We start from the raw sequence: 12383 nt of genomic DNA on the forward strand, positions 1-12383 counted from the left end.
TCGTGTTTATTACGAGTTGTCAGATGTTTAAAAAGGCATTACACTCGTGCGTACAAATGCATCCCGTTTCTAAAGAGCCAGGGTATCATGGTGGCGGGGTGGGGGGAGCAGAGGGGACAGGGTGGAGCCCCAAATCCTGGCTCTATACCCGCAAACGAACCGAGAAGCCAGCTGATTTCGAGCAGGGCCATTTCTCCGTCCCTAGGTTCTGCCTCTAGCACAGGAGCTACGGCTCAATGCCAGCGGGAAAGGTGTGGAGCCCGCACGTCCACGAAACTCAGACCGCCGACGGGGCGGCGGAGCACGCTACACGGACCCCTGCCCATAAAAGGCAGTTCCCGACCGAGCCCCCGCAGCGCTTCTCCACCCTAACCCGTCACCCTCCTAAGGTCTGGGGGGTCGGAGTCGGGGGAGAGAGAAGGGGAGGGGGCGCGTAGGAAACGAGTTGGAAGCGGCGGTGGGAGGGAGAGGCAAGCAAAGACCCACGCTGGCTCGTCTGGGAACTGGTGAGAAAACTCCCCTCTCTTGGCCTGGTCTTCTGCGCAAATAAAGCAGCATTTCTCTATCGGCTGACAGCCGCCACTGGTAAATAATGGTCATACTTCACTGGCTAGGCAGAAAGCCTCTCTTTTAGCAAGAGCTTATACTTGAAATATGGGTCATTTCAATAATCCTAAGCAGGCGACTTTGGTAGAAAGCATTCTAAGGTAAAAATAGTGACTCGATCAAAATCCTTTTTAAGCAGGACCTTCTTCCTATTTTCGGTGGGGTGGCATAGGATAGGATGGAGGGTAGGGCAAGAAAAGAGGAGGAAAGAAAGGTGGGGAACAGGACTGAGGATATTTTTTAAAAAGCCAATAACATTATCACAGCTGAGAGTTATAAGCTTCCGACCAGTTTTCCCCAACTATTGAAATGCAAATTTGCAAGCTCCACCTTAACTATTTGCAATAAAATATCACACCTATTGTATGTCCGTTTACCCCATTCACATGCAGTCCTTAATTTCAGACATTTTAATGACTTAACTTGTAAACATATAAAAGAGGGACCCTGGATCATTGCATTTATTTATTTATCTATGCCAAACATTTATTGGTGAAATAGTCCTGAAGATATAATTCTACATATGGCGCTTTCATTTCACATAATATTTAAGAAAAAAAAAAGACAAAACAAATAGACATATAATTCAAAGACCACGGTACAACCTTTATCTTTTTCTTTTTTACTTCAGCAAACAAAAAATAATGTCAAATGACATGAAAAGTGGCAAGTCTTCTGACAATAAATAATAAATTACTTTATAATTTTTGCAATGCAAGAGCAAACAAAAAAAAAGTTTCCTTTTTTCCTCTTTATTTCCAGAGAGAGAGAAAACAGTCATTTTAACCAATAACTATACACATCTTTGGGGGAAAAGTTCTTGGACAGACACAAGTCAAACACAATCCCGAGACGCTTGTGGCAAAATAGAGGTAACCTTGTTGCAATGCTTTATAAGTTGGTTTTTAAATCTGAATTCAAAAACCTTTAAAGTCGCTTCAGACTTCTTGATAGAGGATGGATCTCAAAAAAAAAAGAGGGGGGGGGGGGCAAAAGGAAAAAAGAAATCAGCTACAGGACATGCTAGAGACCCAGGATTTCAATTAACCCCTTGTTAAAGTCAACTAAAAACATCGCAAACCAAGCAGCTCCACCTTCTTGAAAGGACTCTTTCAGCCAAAGAGGCCAGTTTCTCTTCCTGCTCATTTGCTGGAGCTCCTGTTTGGCAAGGCAATGACCAATATAGAAACAGCACCATTCAGAATAAGATGGACTAGAAAATCTCTATTTCTGCTTTTCTCTAGATGTGCAGTGAAATGAAAATGCTTTTTTTGAGATCCTTGAATATAAATCCTCTACGTTTCAAAAACGTCTTTTTTTTTTTTTTTTTTCTTTCAGTATTCCTAAGGTCATTGGATAGCGTTATGTTGGGTTTGGGTTTTGTTTGCTGTTTTAATTCTAGTAAAATCCCATGATTGTCTTCACAGTGTTGCTACCATATCACCTTGTCATTAAAACAGACTTCGTGCATTTCATGGAGCATTCATTTCTCGATTCAGTTTTCATTGACTGGGTCGTTAAATACTTTTGTTTCGGAGTTCAACATTATAATTTCCCACTTTCTCCAACAGGGAAAAAAAAAATACGTCTGAATGAATGTTCCTCATGCCTCAATTGGACTGGCTACCATGCTGTTAGGTGTATCTGGGAGCTGAGAGGACATCGACGCCACTTCACTGCCAGTGGAATTAGAGCCCGGTCCTCCTTCTGAAAAATTAACCTGCATAGAAGGTTGAGACATGAATAAAGGAGGCTATGATCGTATTCACAAAAGGATTATAAACTTGTCTTGTGTGTGTGTATAGACAGATAGATATAGAGATATCTGCACATATAATTGAATTTTAACAGGCTTAAAGAAAACCTATAAGGAAAAAAAAATGAGAAGAAATCCTCTCACTTTCCCATCTTCCAAGAGATCTCTGTTTTAAATGAAACTGAATTCCCAACATTATGTTGCATTAAATTATTTAAGAACAAATGTGTTTCCCACTGTAAAATGGCATTGCAACTCTACCATGCACGCTGAAAATAAAATTATCCTGCCGGCTACATGTTTCCCTGGGAGCAGGCGAGTTCTCAGTCTCCAGGCATCAAAGCCTCTCTTCTCCAGTTGAAAAATCCATAACACAACGCTTAGATCCTGTGATGGGAGATTCAGAGGAGGCTCCAGAGAACAATGATTAACTCCTCAGAGAGTTCACAGCAGGGGCTTTCTTCCTTCTTGTTGGTCCTGCTGCCTTTGGCCTCTTTTTCTCTTTCAATCAGGCTCTTCCTTCCAAGAGGAGACCCATATATTATAACGTCACCCATATTATAAATATCTGGCTCCTTCTCTTAAGTCCAAAGTATTGTGTTGCTGTTGTAAACCTTCTTCTCCACTCTGCTCTCAACACTCCCGCCCCCGCCCCACTCTTTGGCTGCTCTCAGCTGACACTAAAGATTCAGAAGGTGCAAACACTTGGCTGCCCTGAAACCTCCCCTTACCTGCCTTCTATGATCCAAATAACTGGCAAGATTAACGTGACACTAAAAATCAGCTCTTTTTCCTAATTCCAGGGTCTACCTTTCTTCCTACCTTATTGAACTTTCCCCCTGTGACGGTCAAGGGACTTTTCAAATTCGCCTCCTTTAGACTGGCCCATTTGCAAACAGACACCTGGGCCAAGCCCTTTTTAATGCACTGCCTGTGGTCCATAACCCAACTGTGGCCACAAAGAAAGAAAATGCCCTCCAGGTAAATGTGAGGGTAAAATACTAACCTCAAATCAAGCTTTATTTTCAAAGAAGGGAACAAGTTTTTATGATGGATCATGTTTTATAGAACAAGATTCTATAGGGCTGTTTATTATTTAAGGAAAAAAAAGCCTTATGAACATATGTCATAACACAAGGACATACACTTAATAATCTTAGTTATCTTTACCCTTAAGCCTTTTGTAGATGAAAGGTGAGTTGATTTTCTCTTCTCTGGATGTGTAAAACATTAATGCTAAGAGAGGCTTTTATATTCTTATCCGATTGATAGAACTCTGATTCCATTTGCTATACATGCCGCACAGAATATGACTGTGTATGCTATTTGAACTTATACCCTAAAAAAATGTTTAAGCAGTCCAACATTTTAGATTAAGATACAGTCCCAGAAAGGGATATAGTTACAAAAAGCATCAGTCACATCTCTGAATAACTGAACTCTTTATTGATAGGTTTGAAAATTGCAATATGGGTGCCCGCTAACCACTGATAATAAAATTGATTATGTATAACAACACTGATTATTATTATAATCACCTTGATTTAGGGCCTTAACAAGATCATTCTCTAGGAGCTGAGGAAGGAGTATATTTACTAGCTGCTGATCAAAATGCCAAGATGATCTCTAATGTCCCTTTTGACTCTACAAGTTGGAGATGTATGATGCTGCAACCCAGTACACCCCTTCCCACATTGTGTCTAGTGAGTTAGGTACCTTGAAGCTAATCTCTAAGAGCAGGCCTGACTGATAGAAAATTCAACGTAAATGGTCACATTACGAAGTCTCATAGAATAGACTCACAAGAGGCCTGTTTTCCTTGCATTCCTTCCTTCCACCAGGCCTCCCTAGGCTCTCCCCAACCCTGGGGCTAGAGTGGCCCCCTCCATACTCCCAGAATCTTTAATTGTGTGACAGTTTGATCAAAATCTCCTTTCTTTGGAGATTCAGCCTCCCCAACCTGGGAGCTGACACTTACCAGTTGCTGAAAAGCCGGCTGATCGATGTCACTCTGCAAGGCGAAGTCACTGAGTACTTTCCAAGGCGGCTGGTAACTTTGCACCTCCACTGGGTTTGCCTGTAAGCCACCGTCATGTCTCTCCGGACTGGCAGCCACCATGGGAGTTCCTGTCATCCCTTGGATATTCTGTGAATAGGCACCCCCCAAACCCAACATGTTAATGAGCAAACTCCCTCCCTCCATTGTCTGTGCAGGCTAAACAAATATACCCTGGTATTATCTTATCTATATAGTTGCCTTTATTGACTCAGTTAATCTGCTGCACCTATGGATATTAGCCAGGGTTCAGTTTTGTTTTATTATGTTTTGTTTTTCTGCTTCTGTGGGCTGAGCTATTAGCTATGCTTGAACCTTAGGAAGTGAAATTCTGTCTGAACTTTCTTCTTTCCCCTTATATTCAGTAGTCATCTCAGTTTCCCCTGTCTGCCTTCCCAAGCCACAGCATCTCAGCAGAAAACTGGAGCAGGAAGGGCCTCCCTTCAGCCTCTAGACATGGTGGTTTTCTGGGCAGTTTCGGTGAATCAGACTTTTGGTTAGATTTTCTCCAGGCAATTCTCTGGGAGCCAACCCCCACTTCCAAGCATTTAGGTCTGGCAGCTATTGTGCTGTTATGCACTAACCAACTTCGAAAGTGCCCTGGCCCAGGCTTGGCTGGTCTGCCACATTTAATGACAGCAGGTTTTATGGCATTTAAAAACAGGGCCTAAGCAGTAAAAAGGAAAAGCCAAAAAAAAAAAAAAAAAAAAAACTCTTTAACTTAACCAGGAGGCCTGCCTGGTGGGTGCTGTCCTGGCCCAGGGATGCCAGGGGCCTGACATCTCTAGAGACCTGGGCTTGACCTGGAGCAGAGGGTGTCCTATTTTCATGGGTCACCTTGGGGACTTTCCTGGCCTGGGGGCTCTGCAGCAGGCCTCCCACCAAGGGGCACCCAGAGTGACCCTGGATTAAATAGGAAAGCAAGGATTCCTCCCTTCCTCCCCTCGGGTGTCTGAGGAACTGACAACCACAACTTTGGCAAACCAGCTCAAGGCCTCTCTGCTCACGGTGGGGGCGACTGCCCCTCTAGATCTGGGATGGGGCAAGGGGGTGAAATTGAAGGGCGGGAGAGCCCACCCATGTGGGCTGGGGGCGGGTGGGCCTCCAACCAGCAAGAGGGGCCTCCGGGAGCATCTGGGGCCCTGGCGGGTAGGCCGGGGCCAGTGGCCTCTCCCCGGGGTGCGGGTGGGAGTGAGGGGCCGCCAGGGCCAGCTCCTGCTCGGGAGCCGGAGGGAGAGAGCCAACCCATCTGGGCAGACAGCACGCAGGCCTCCTCAAGCCCCCTGCCAGGCCCAGGCCCACTCACAGTTTTATCATTGGGCTGCTGTTGCTGGAGCTGCTTCATCATGATGCTCCGCTTCTTATCCTTGCACCGCTTGTTCTGAAACCAGACCCGGATCACACGGGGACTGAGGCCGGTCATCTCCACCAGTTGCTCCTTCATGAGCGCATCGGGCCGGGGGTTAGCGGCATAGCAGGTCCGCAAGGTGTGCAGCTGCTTCTCGTTCAGCACAGTCCGCACGCGGGTGGTCTTCTCGGGCTGCTTGTGGACATGGGGCCGCAGGGCTGGCTGCCGGGCGGAGATGGGCTCGGCTGCGGGGCAAGGGGCGAAGTGAGCGCGGGCCGGCCGCCCGCCTGCCCGCGCTGATCCCGGGAAAATGGGACAATGGCCAGCGCTTTGCGACCTCGACAGACAAAGCAGAGGCGGCAGAGGTAGGGGTGCGGGACGCAAAAGGAGAATGAAATCTCGCTCTCTAATCTTAAGAGGTCAATGCTAAGTAGTCTGGACCCAAGAAAGCGGCCTCCGCCCCTGCTCGAGTCAACACGGCGGGGTTAGCAAAGGGGCGCATCTCTCAGGTTCTGTCTCCCGGTTCACAGCAAGGGTGGCATCGTTCTTCCTAGTTTCTCCTCCCTTCTCGCCTTTCCTAGGATCCAGATCGGGGCCCAGATTCCCCTCCCCCCGTCACAGGCCTTGCAAGGGAAGGAAAGGCAGAACACCCAGTGACACCGAGAGACACTACCCCCGTGGGATGTCTGCAACTAAGGCGGAGAAGAATTCTGCCGGAGAGCGTTGAACTTCAGTCCCCGGAGGACAGTTATGTCAAGAGGATAAAGAAATTCGGTATTTCGGCTGTCTCTCCAGCTTCTGATCCTTCGTACTCTACCTGGATCTACTAAATCTACCTGGATGGTTCCCGATGCTATCTGCTCCCCAAAAAAGGAAAACCGATACTCTTTAGAGCTGCCCGGCCTCTAGAGAAAAGACAGTTGGGGTATGCTCCTGACCCCCTCCCAATACTCTACGTGTTCCACAGCAGAGCCCAGGTTGCACTAACAGAAGTTGCCACCACTGGCTTGGCTTCCCCGCAAGCTAAGTCACAACCCCTCCCATCCCCCTGACAGAATTCTTAAGAGAATTCTGCCAGAAAAGCAGAGGGGGAAGAGCTGTAGATTTTTCACCACCAGGGTTCCCGGCGGATTATACACAGGACAGTTCCATTCAAGACCGGAAAGCAGGTTTGGAAACTTTGTCGGCCTTCCTACCTGTGGCCCCCACTCCGGGCCAACCCTGTTCTATTTCTACTCTCCTTCCTGGGCCAAGGGCCCTCAGATCTGTATGTTACAAATCTTGCATTTTTCCAGGACCCCCGGGGTCAGGTCAACACCTATGAGGTCAACTCGGTGTCACAGCAACAGGCCCGAAGATGAAATTCTCACCAAATCAAGTAGAATGAACAGTTTAAAGAGGCAGGCTCCCTTTAAAAGGCAATTACTGCAGATTAGCTTGTTGACAGTTTTAAATGACGGCTCTGTGCGAAGGTTTGCAATTATTAAAACTGTATCTTTTTAGGTCCCCTGTCTCACAAAGGGATGAAGATACACTTCAAAAATATTTTGGGACCCACGCGGCAGCCGCGGGGCAGTTGGCAAGGAAAAAAGGAATTGAGGGGCTAACTTGACTTAAGCTTCCTTCATTGGGTTAAAGGAGGAAGCTCCAGGGGCCCAGAGCTCCACCCCTTTAATTAGGAAGCGGCAGAGAATACCTGGAGGGAAGCTGAAGCCCGTTTTCAGAAAGCCACGGTTTGGAGGCCAAGGTGAACTGGAAGTACTGTTTGGGCGTGTGTATACATGCGTGCACAAGTGGTGTACATTCGCGGGCACCCACACATAGACACACAGACGTGTAGTGTAGGTGTGCCAGGCGAGTCAAGGGAGACACTGAGTGCATTGAAGCTGGCCGCAAAAAGAGGGAAGCACTGTGCAAACCGCACCTAGAACCCTCCGTGTAACTGGCAGCTGCAGCGGCTGCCGCGTGGGTCCCAAGATTGCGGCACGGCGCTGGCTTCGCCTGGCACCGGCATCCCCGAGGAGGGCCTCCCTCAGCTCCCAGGAGTACCTGCCATTTGCAGCGGCCGCGCCGGGTGCAAGGGGCTGAGCGGATCGCCGGCGCCCAGGCTGGCCCTCTCCACCACGTCGTGGTCGGCGCGGCAGAAGAGCCCGTCCTCCCGCAGCGCGAACTCATCCCCGGGGATAAGCTGGCGGCTGCAGGCCACGCAGCGGAAACACTCGATGTGGTACACCTTGGAGCGCGCGCGCATCACGAAATCGTTTTTGCTGAAGCCGATGCTGCACTTGGCGCATTTGATCCCGTACAACCTGCGCGGGAGTGGGATGGGGGGCGGGCCGGGAAGGAAGGGAAGCAAAGAGAGGGAGTCACTTAAGGCGGGCGCTGCCCCGGGTCTAGGGTCGCTGGCGACCTCGGCCATAACTCCCTGAGACACTGAAATCAGCATTAGCAGGCAAGCTGGGAATGGGAGGATGGAAACGATTAGATTTCTTTCTTTTCCCGCTCTGTTTCCCTTGCCTATGAACCTCTGTGTCTCGGTCTGTACCTCTTAGTTGAGAACGCCCAGTCCAAACTAGAGAGAAATGTTTGATGTGCTGGAAGCCTGGGCGGCTGCTCCAGCGACCAGTACCCGGGTGGCTCTTGCTCCTCTTGGCAGGAAGGAATCCCGGGGTGAATCCGGGAGCCACTGGTCCCACATTTTCCTATCCCCCAATTTCTGCTGCTAGAAACATCTCTAAAACTGCAACCTGCATCCTCCTTTCAAAAGAAAATGAGGTTGGGCAATGAGATTGTCACCCCACAAAACATACACAAATGCACAGGCATTAGAACAAAATGAAACCTCTGAGGGTTTCCAGAGTCCTTTCTGGATCAGGAGCCCATTGCTGTTTCCCCAGCTAAAGATTTTTTCCTCAGGCAACAATGTTACCAGAAAGTTTCCTCTCTGTTCTTCCTCTCATTAATTTTTTTAAATCTGCTTGGGTTCCTTCCATCTTTATCCAGTCGCTGAAACATCTACCTCTATTTCTGTCTGTCTGAGAACTCTGACCTGCCAGAAAAATGAAAAGACTCACTTGTAAAGTCTTCCTTGCAGCTCACCTTTCCTTACCAACAGACAATCCTTGTAGGTTTCATCTAGAGGCCCTGCCCTGGCCCCCTCTCCACATAACCAGAGAGGGGGCATTCCTACAAACAGAATGGAGGAGAGGCAAAGACCCAGACAAAGAGGGGCAGTGGGGGGAACCTCGCTCCCCCAAGGGGAGAAAGGTTTTGGGAAATCTCAACAGTCTCTCTGTTCTCTTAAAACTACAGGATTTCAAAGGGATACACACAGTTGCACGCGGGCAAGCGTGCGCGCGCACACACACACACAGACACACAGTTGAAAGAGTGGAGAAGAAAAGGTAAAAGCAATTGGTTCCTTCCACAAGCATGTATGCAGAATTAGGCACATGCAGGTCTGAATACAGCTGAGCAAAACACGACCCCCACAGGAGCAATGGCCCCCTCTCCAGAATCTGGAGCTCATACACCAATCAAGTAAACAATTGAAAACGGCTCATTTGTCAGAGGTTAGAAGGTAGATTCAAAAGTTTTCCTTCCCTCCGCCTACTCCATGTGAGATCTGCCATTTCATAGGATGAGGACTTTACCTTGCCTGTGACCAAACAATTGGGAAAATCCCTCCCCCTTCCTCCAGCTCCCCACTTCCCCTCTTTGCTCTCATTCTCCTCTCCCACCACCGAAGTATTTATAAACTTCCCCCCCCCTGCACTGTTCACCTTTATCTATTAAAATTATGCTCTCCACTTCATGGTTTGAAAATAAGAAAAAATACTGAACACCAAGTGAGTAGAAAAAAAAAAATCGTTAACTGCATACTTAAATCCTAACTAAACTTTAAGTTCTCAGCTCCATAAACTCTGTAACTTCCAAAGCTAATTACTTGTTAATAGCCACTGGACAATTTATTTTTAAAGATAATATTCTTTATTATTCAACGTAATAATGAAGGTGTTATCTCTCCTGTTTTGTTCTTAAAACAATAATATTTTCTTTGGAAATTCTACTTCCTTCCTTAGGCAGAAAATAAATTTTCTGACATATGTATACACAAGTCTGAGAAAATTTGAGATTGGCAATGCATGAAGTTTAGATGCAAAATAAATTGAAAGAAAAAAACTCAGGACGTTCCTTATGTGATTTTATTCTTGTCAGTATGGGCAATTCGCTCATTTTATCAGTTACCAGATTTTAATGTGAGAAAGGAAGCTGTTCAATTATCTAAATATACCGATTGTTCATAGACAGATGATGGGCAATTTGATCTGCTCTGTCTAGTTCATCAGCTCAGATAAGATAAGAAGACAGTCAGATGTCACCAAAGGGTTAATATTTAAAAAGATTAAATCTCCCAGTGGTTTTTACAGAGAATATTTGAGTTGGTTTTTAAATTTTCCAAGCAGGATCCCTTACCCAAAAAGTAAAGGGCAACACCTCTATTTGCTCTTGCAAAGTACACTTTTAAACATGCCTAGGTCAAACTTTTATTTTACCTATTGCATTGACGTCTTCAAAGAATCTGGAAGTTACTAATAAAATACTGAATTAAAATAAAAAGGAAAAACAATGTATAACAGAATAAAATCCAACCTTTCAAAAAGTTTAGAAACCCCAACTTATTCATCCTGAATTTTTTAAGTTTGTTTTGGAAAGGGGAGGGTAACAGGAAAATAATTTCAGCATCACAAATTCGAAGAGCAATTAAACAAAGCTTCAGACCACGTTATTTATGAAAACCACTATTGAGTCTCATTTTTTTCCCCCTGAAAAGTGAAATGAACAGCATAGTTTAATTTACTACATTTACAGGGGTAACTTCTGCACGCTAGTACCCATTAAGGCATACTCTGGCAAAAGACAAAGCCACACAAAATAAATGGGGAGAGGAAGGGGACTCTCACAAAATTAAGTAAACGGTATAAATGGCGTACCTGATATAATCTCTTTTACAGTAGGTTTTCCCATCTCTAACAAAGCACGTACAGCTCTCGTCCAAATACTGATTACACTCCGCACATTTCAAACATGCCGCATGCCATTCCAAATCCGGAGAAACCCTCAGAATATACTGATCGTGAATTTGATTGCCGCAACCAACACACAAGGAAATCAGACGTTTTTCTGAAATGAAAATAAATACATGATTGACTAACCGTTTACTTCCTACAGAGATAAACACACTTTTAGTGTCGTTCTCTTATAGGGCGTACTCTGGGAGTTTTTTTTTTTTTTTTTCTTTCTTTCTTTTTTTTTTAAGAGTATTGCACTTTGGGATGGTAATTGAAGTGTGCCATCAAAACCTTGACTCATTTTTAAAAGGAGGTGGAATATATATAAAATGCAGATTTGAATAGTCTGCATTTGCAAGCCTAGCACGCAATCAAACCCGTTCATTTTGTATTTCTTTTCCCTCCCTCCTCCCTCTTTGCCATAATCATTGGGAAAGATTATGGATAAGTCAAGTCAAAGAAAAGGTTTTGACTAGAAGCGTTAAGTGAACGCAGGGATGTCTATATTTTCCATGAAGCACGCTCTTAAATAGCACATAGGACTGGATATTGTTAGCAAGAGCAGACATCAATACAGTTGTCACTCGTTCTCTTTTGCAAGTCTAATGCTAATTCACATCTCCGGGTATTGTACGTGCTGGCAGATCTTTGCAACAGAATAACCTTCTCGGAGAGCTCCAGAGTCCCAAGGAGAAAACCGCCGCTTAGCACCGGAAGGCTAAGGTTTTGGAGGACACTCGCAGGCGAATTCAAACACAAGGTACGATCAGTTTCCCGAAGATCGGAACCGACAGCAAGCATGCAGGCGTGGCGGCAACAAGAAAAAGCCACCTTCTCTCTCTCCAAGCAATGACTCCAACTCCGAAGAGCCCTTGGCACCCGTGCCTGAGAGACCCCCGCACAAGAACAGCACACCGAGCCCCACAAGGTAAAATCGCTTCTTACTTTTTGGTGGATCTCCCATGTCTCCCATATCTGTAACAGGGAGTAATGTCCACAGTGAAATGGTGGTTGTACAGTTGGTGAACAGCCCACAGAGAGGATGCTGGAGCTGTGGCTAAGTGGGAAACAGTGGCCCCTGGGGTTGCCAAGGCTGAGAGAGCCCGCTGCCCGGCTGCGCCGCGCCCTCGCTGATCGGGGAGTCCAATTTAAGCCGGCGGAGTTGGCGGAGCGGAGGCGCTGCGGCGGCGCGGACTCGGCGCGGCTCGGGCACCTCTCTTCCTTATCTCTTACTCAAACTTCTCTGCTCCAACTCAGCTCCATCGCCATTGGTCTGACGCAGCGCGCGGGGACGTCAGGCGAGCGCCGCGCCCATTGGCTGCGGGGCGCGCGGCGCAGCTGTTCTGATTATCATATTTCAGCCTCGCTGCCGCGGTGCGCCACTGACCGCTCTGCAAGCCCGCGGGAGAGGATTAGGGCTCCCGAGGCGACTCGCTCGGGGCTCAGACCGCTCTCCCCCGGTGCTCCGGCGGCCCTGGCTTTTGGCCTCCCTTCTCCTCCTTCCGCCCCGCCTTCCCCCTTGCTCCTAGCCGGCCGCGCCGCCAG

General features: G+C 47.0%; 1 protein-coding gene across 1 annotated transcript; it reads right to left on the bottom strand.

Annotated features, from left to right (window-relative positions):
• Nucleotides 1-1052: 1052 nt before the first annotated feature.
• On the bottom strand, nt 1053-12063 carry ISL1 (ISL LIM homeobox 1). Its single transcript, XM_027520381.1, has 6 exons — nt 11784-12063; nt 10761-10950; nt 7816-8075; nt 5725-6011; nt 4341-4508; nt 1053-2326 (listed from the first exon to the last, which is right to left on the bottom strand). The coding sequence occupies exons 1-6, from the start codon at nt 11809-11811 to the stop codon at nt 2210-2212; spliced, it is 1050 nt and encodes a 349-aa protein (XP_027376182.1). The 5' UTR covers nt 11812-12063; the 3' UTR covers nt 1053-2209.
• Between the last annotated feature and the right edge of the window lie 320 nt (nt 12064-12383).

The sequence above is a fragment of the Bos indicus x Bos taurus genome, chromosome 20, assembly GCF_003369695.1.
Source record: "Bos indicus x Bos taurus breed Angus x Brahman F1 hybrid chromosome 20, Bos_hybrid_MaternalHap_v2.0, whole genome shotgun sequence".
NCBI lineage: Eukaryota > Metazoa > Chordata > Mammalia > Artiodactyla > Bovidae > Bos > Bos indicus x Bos taurus.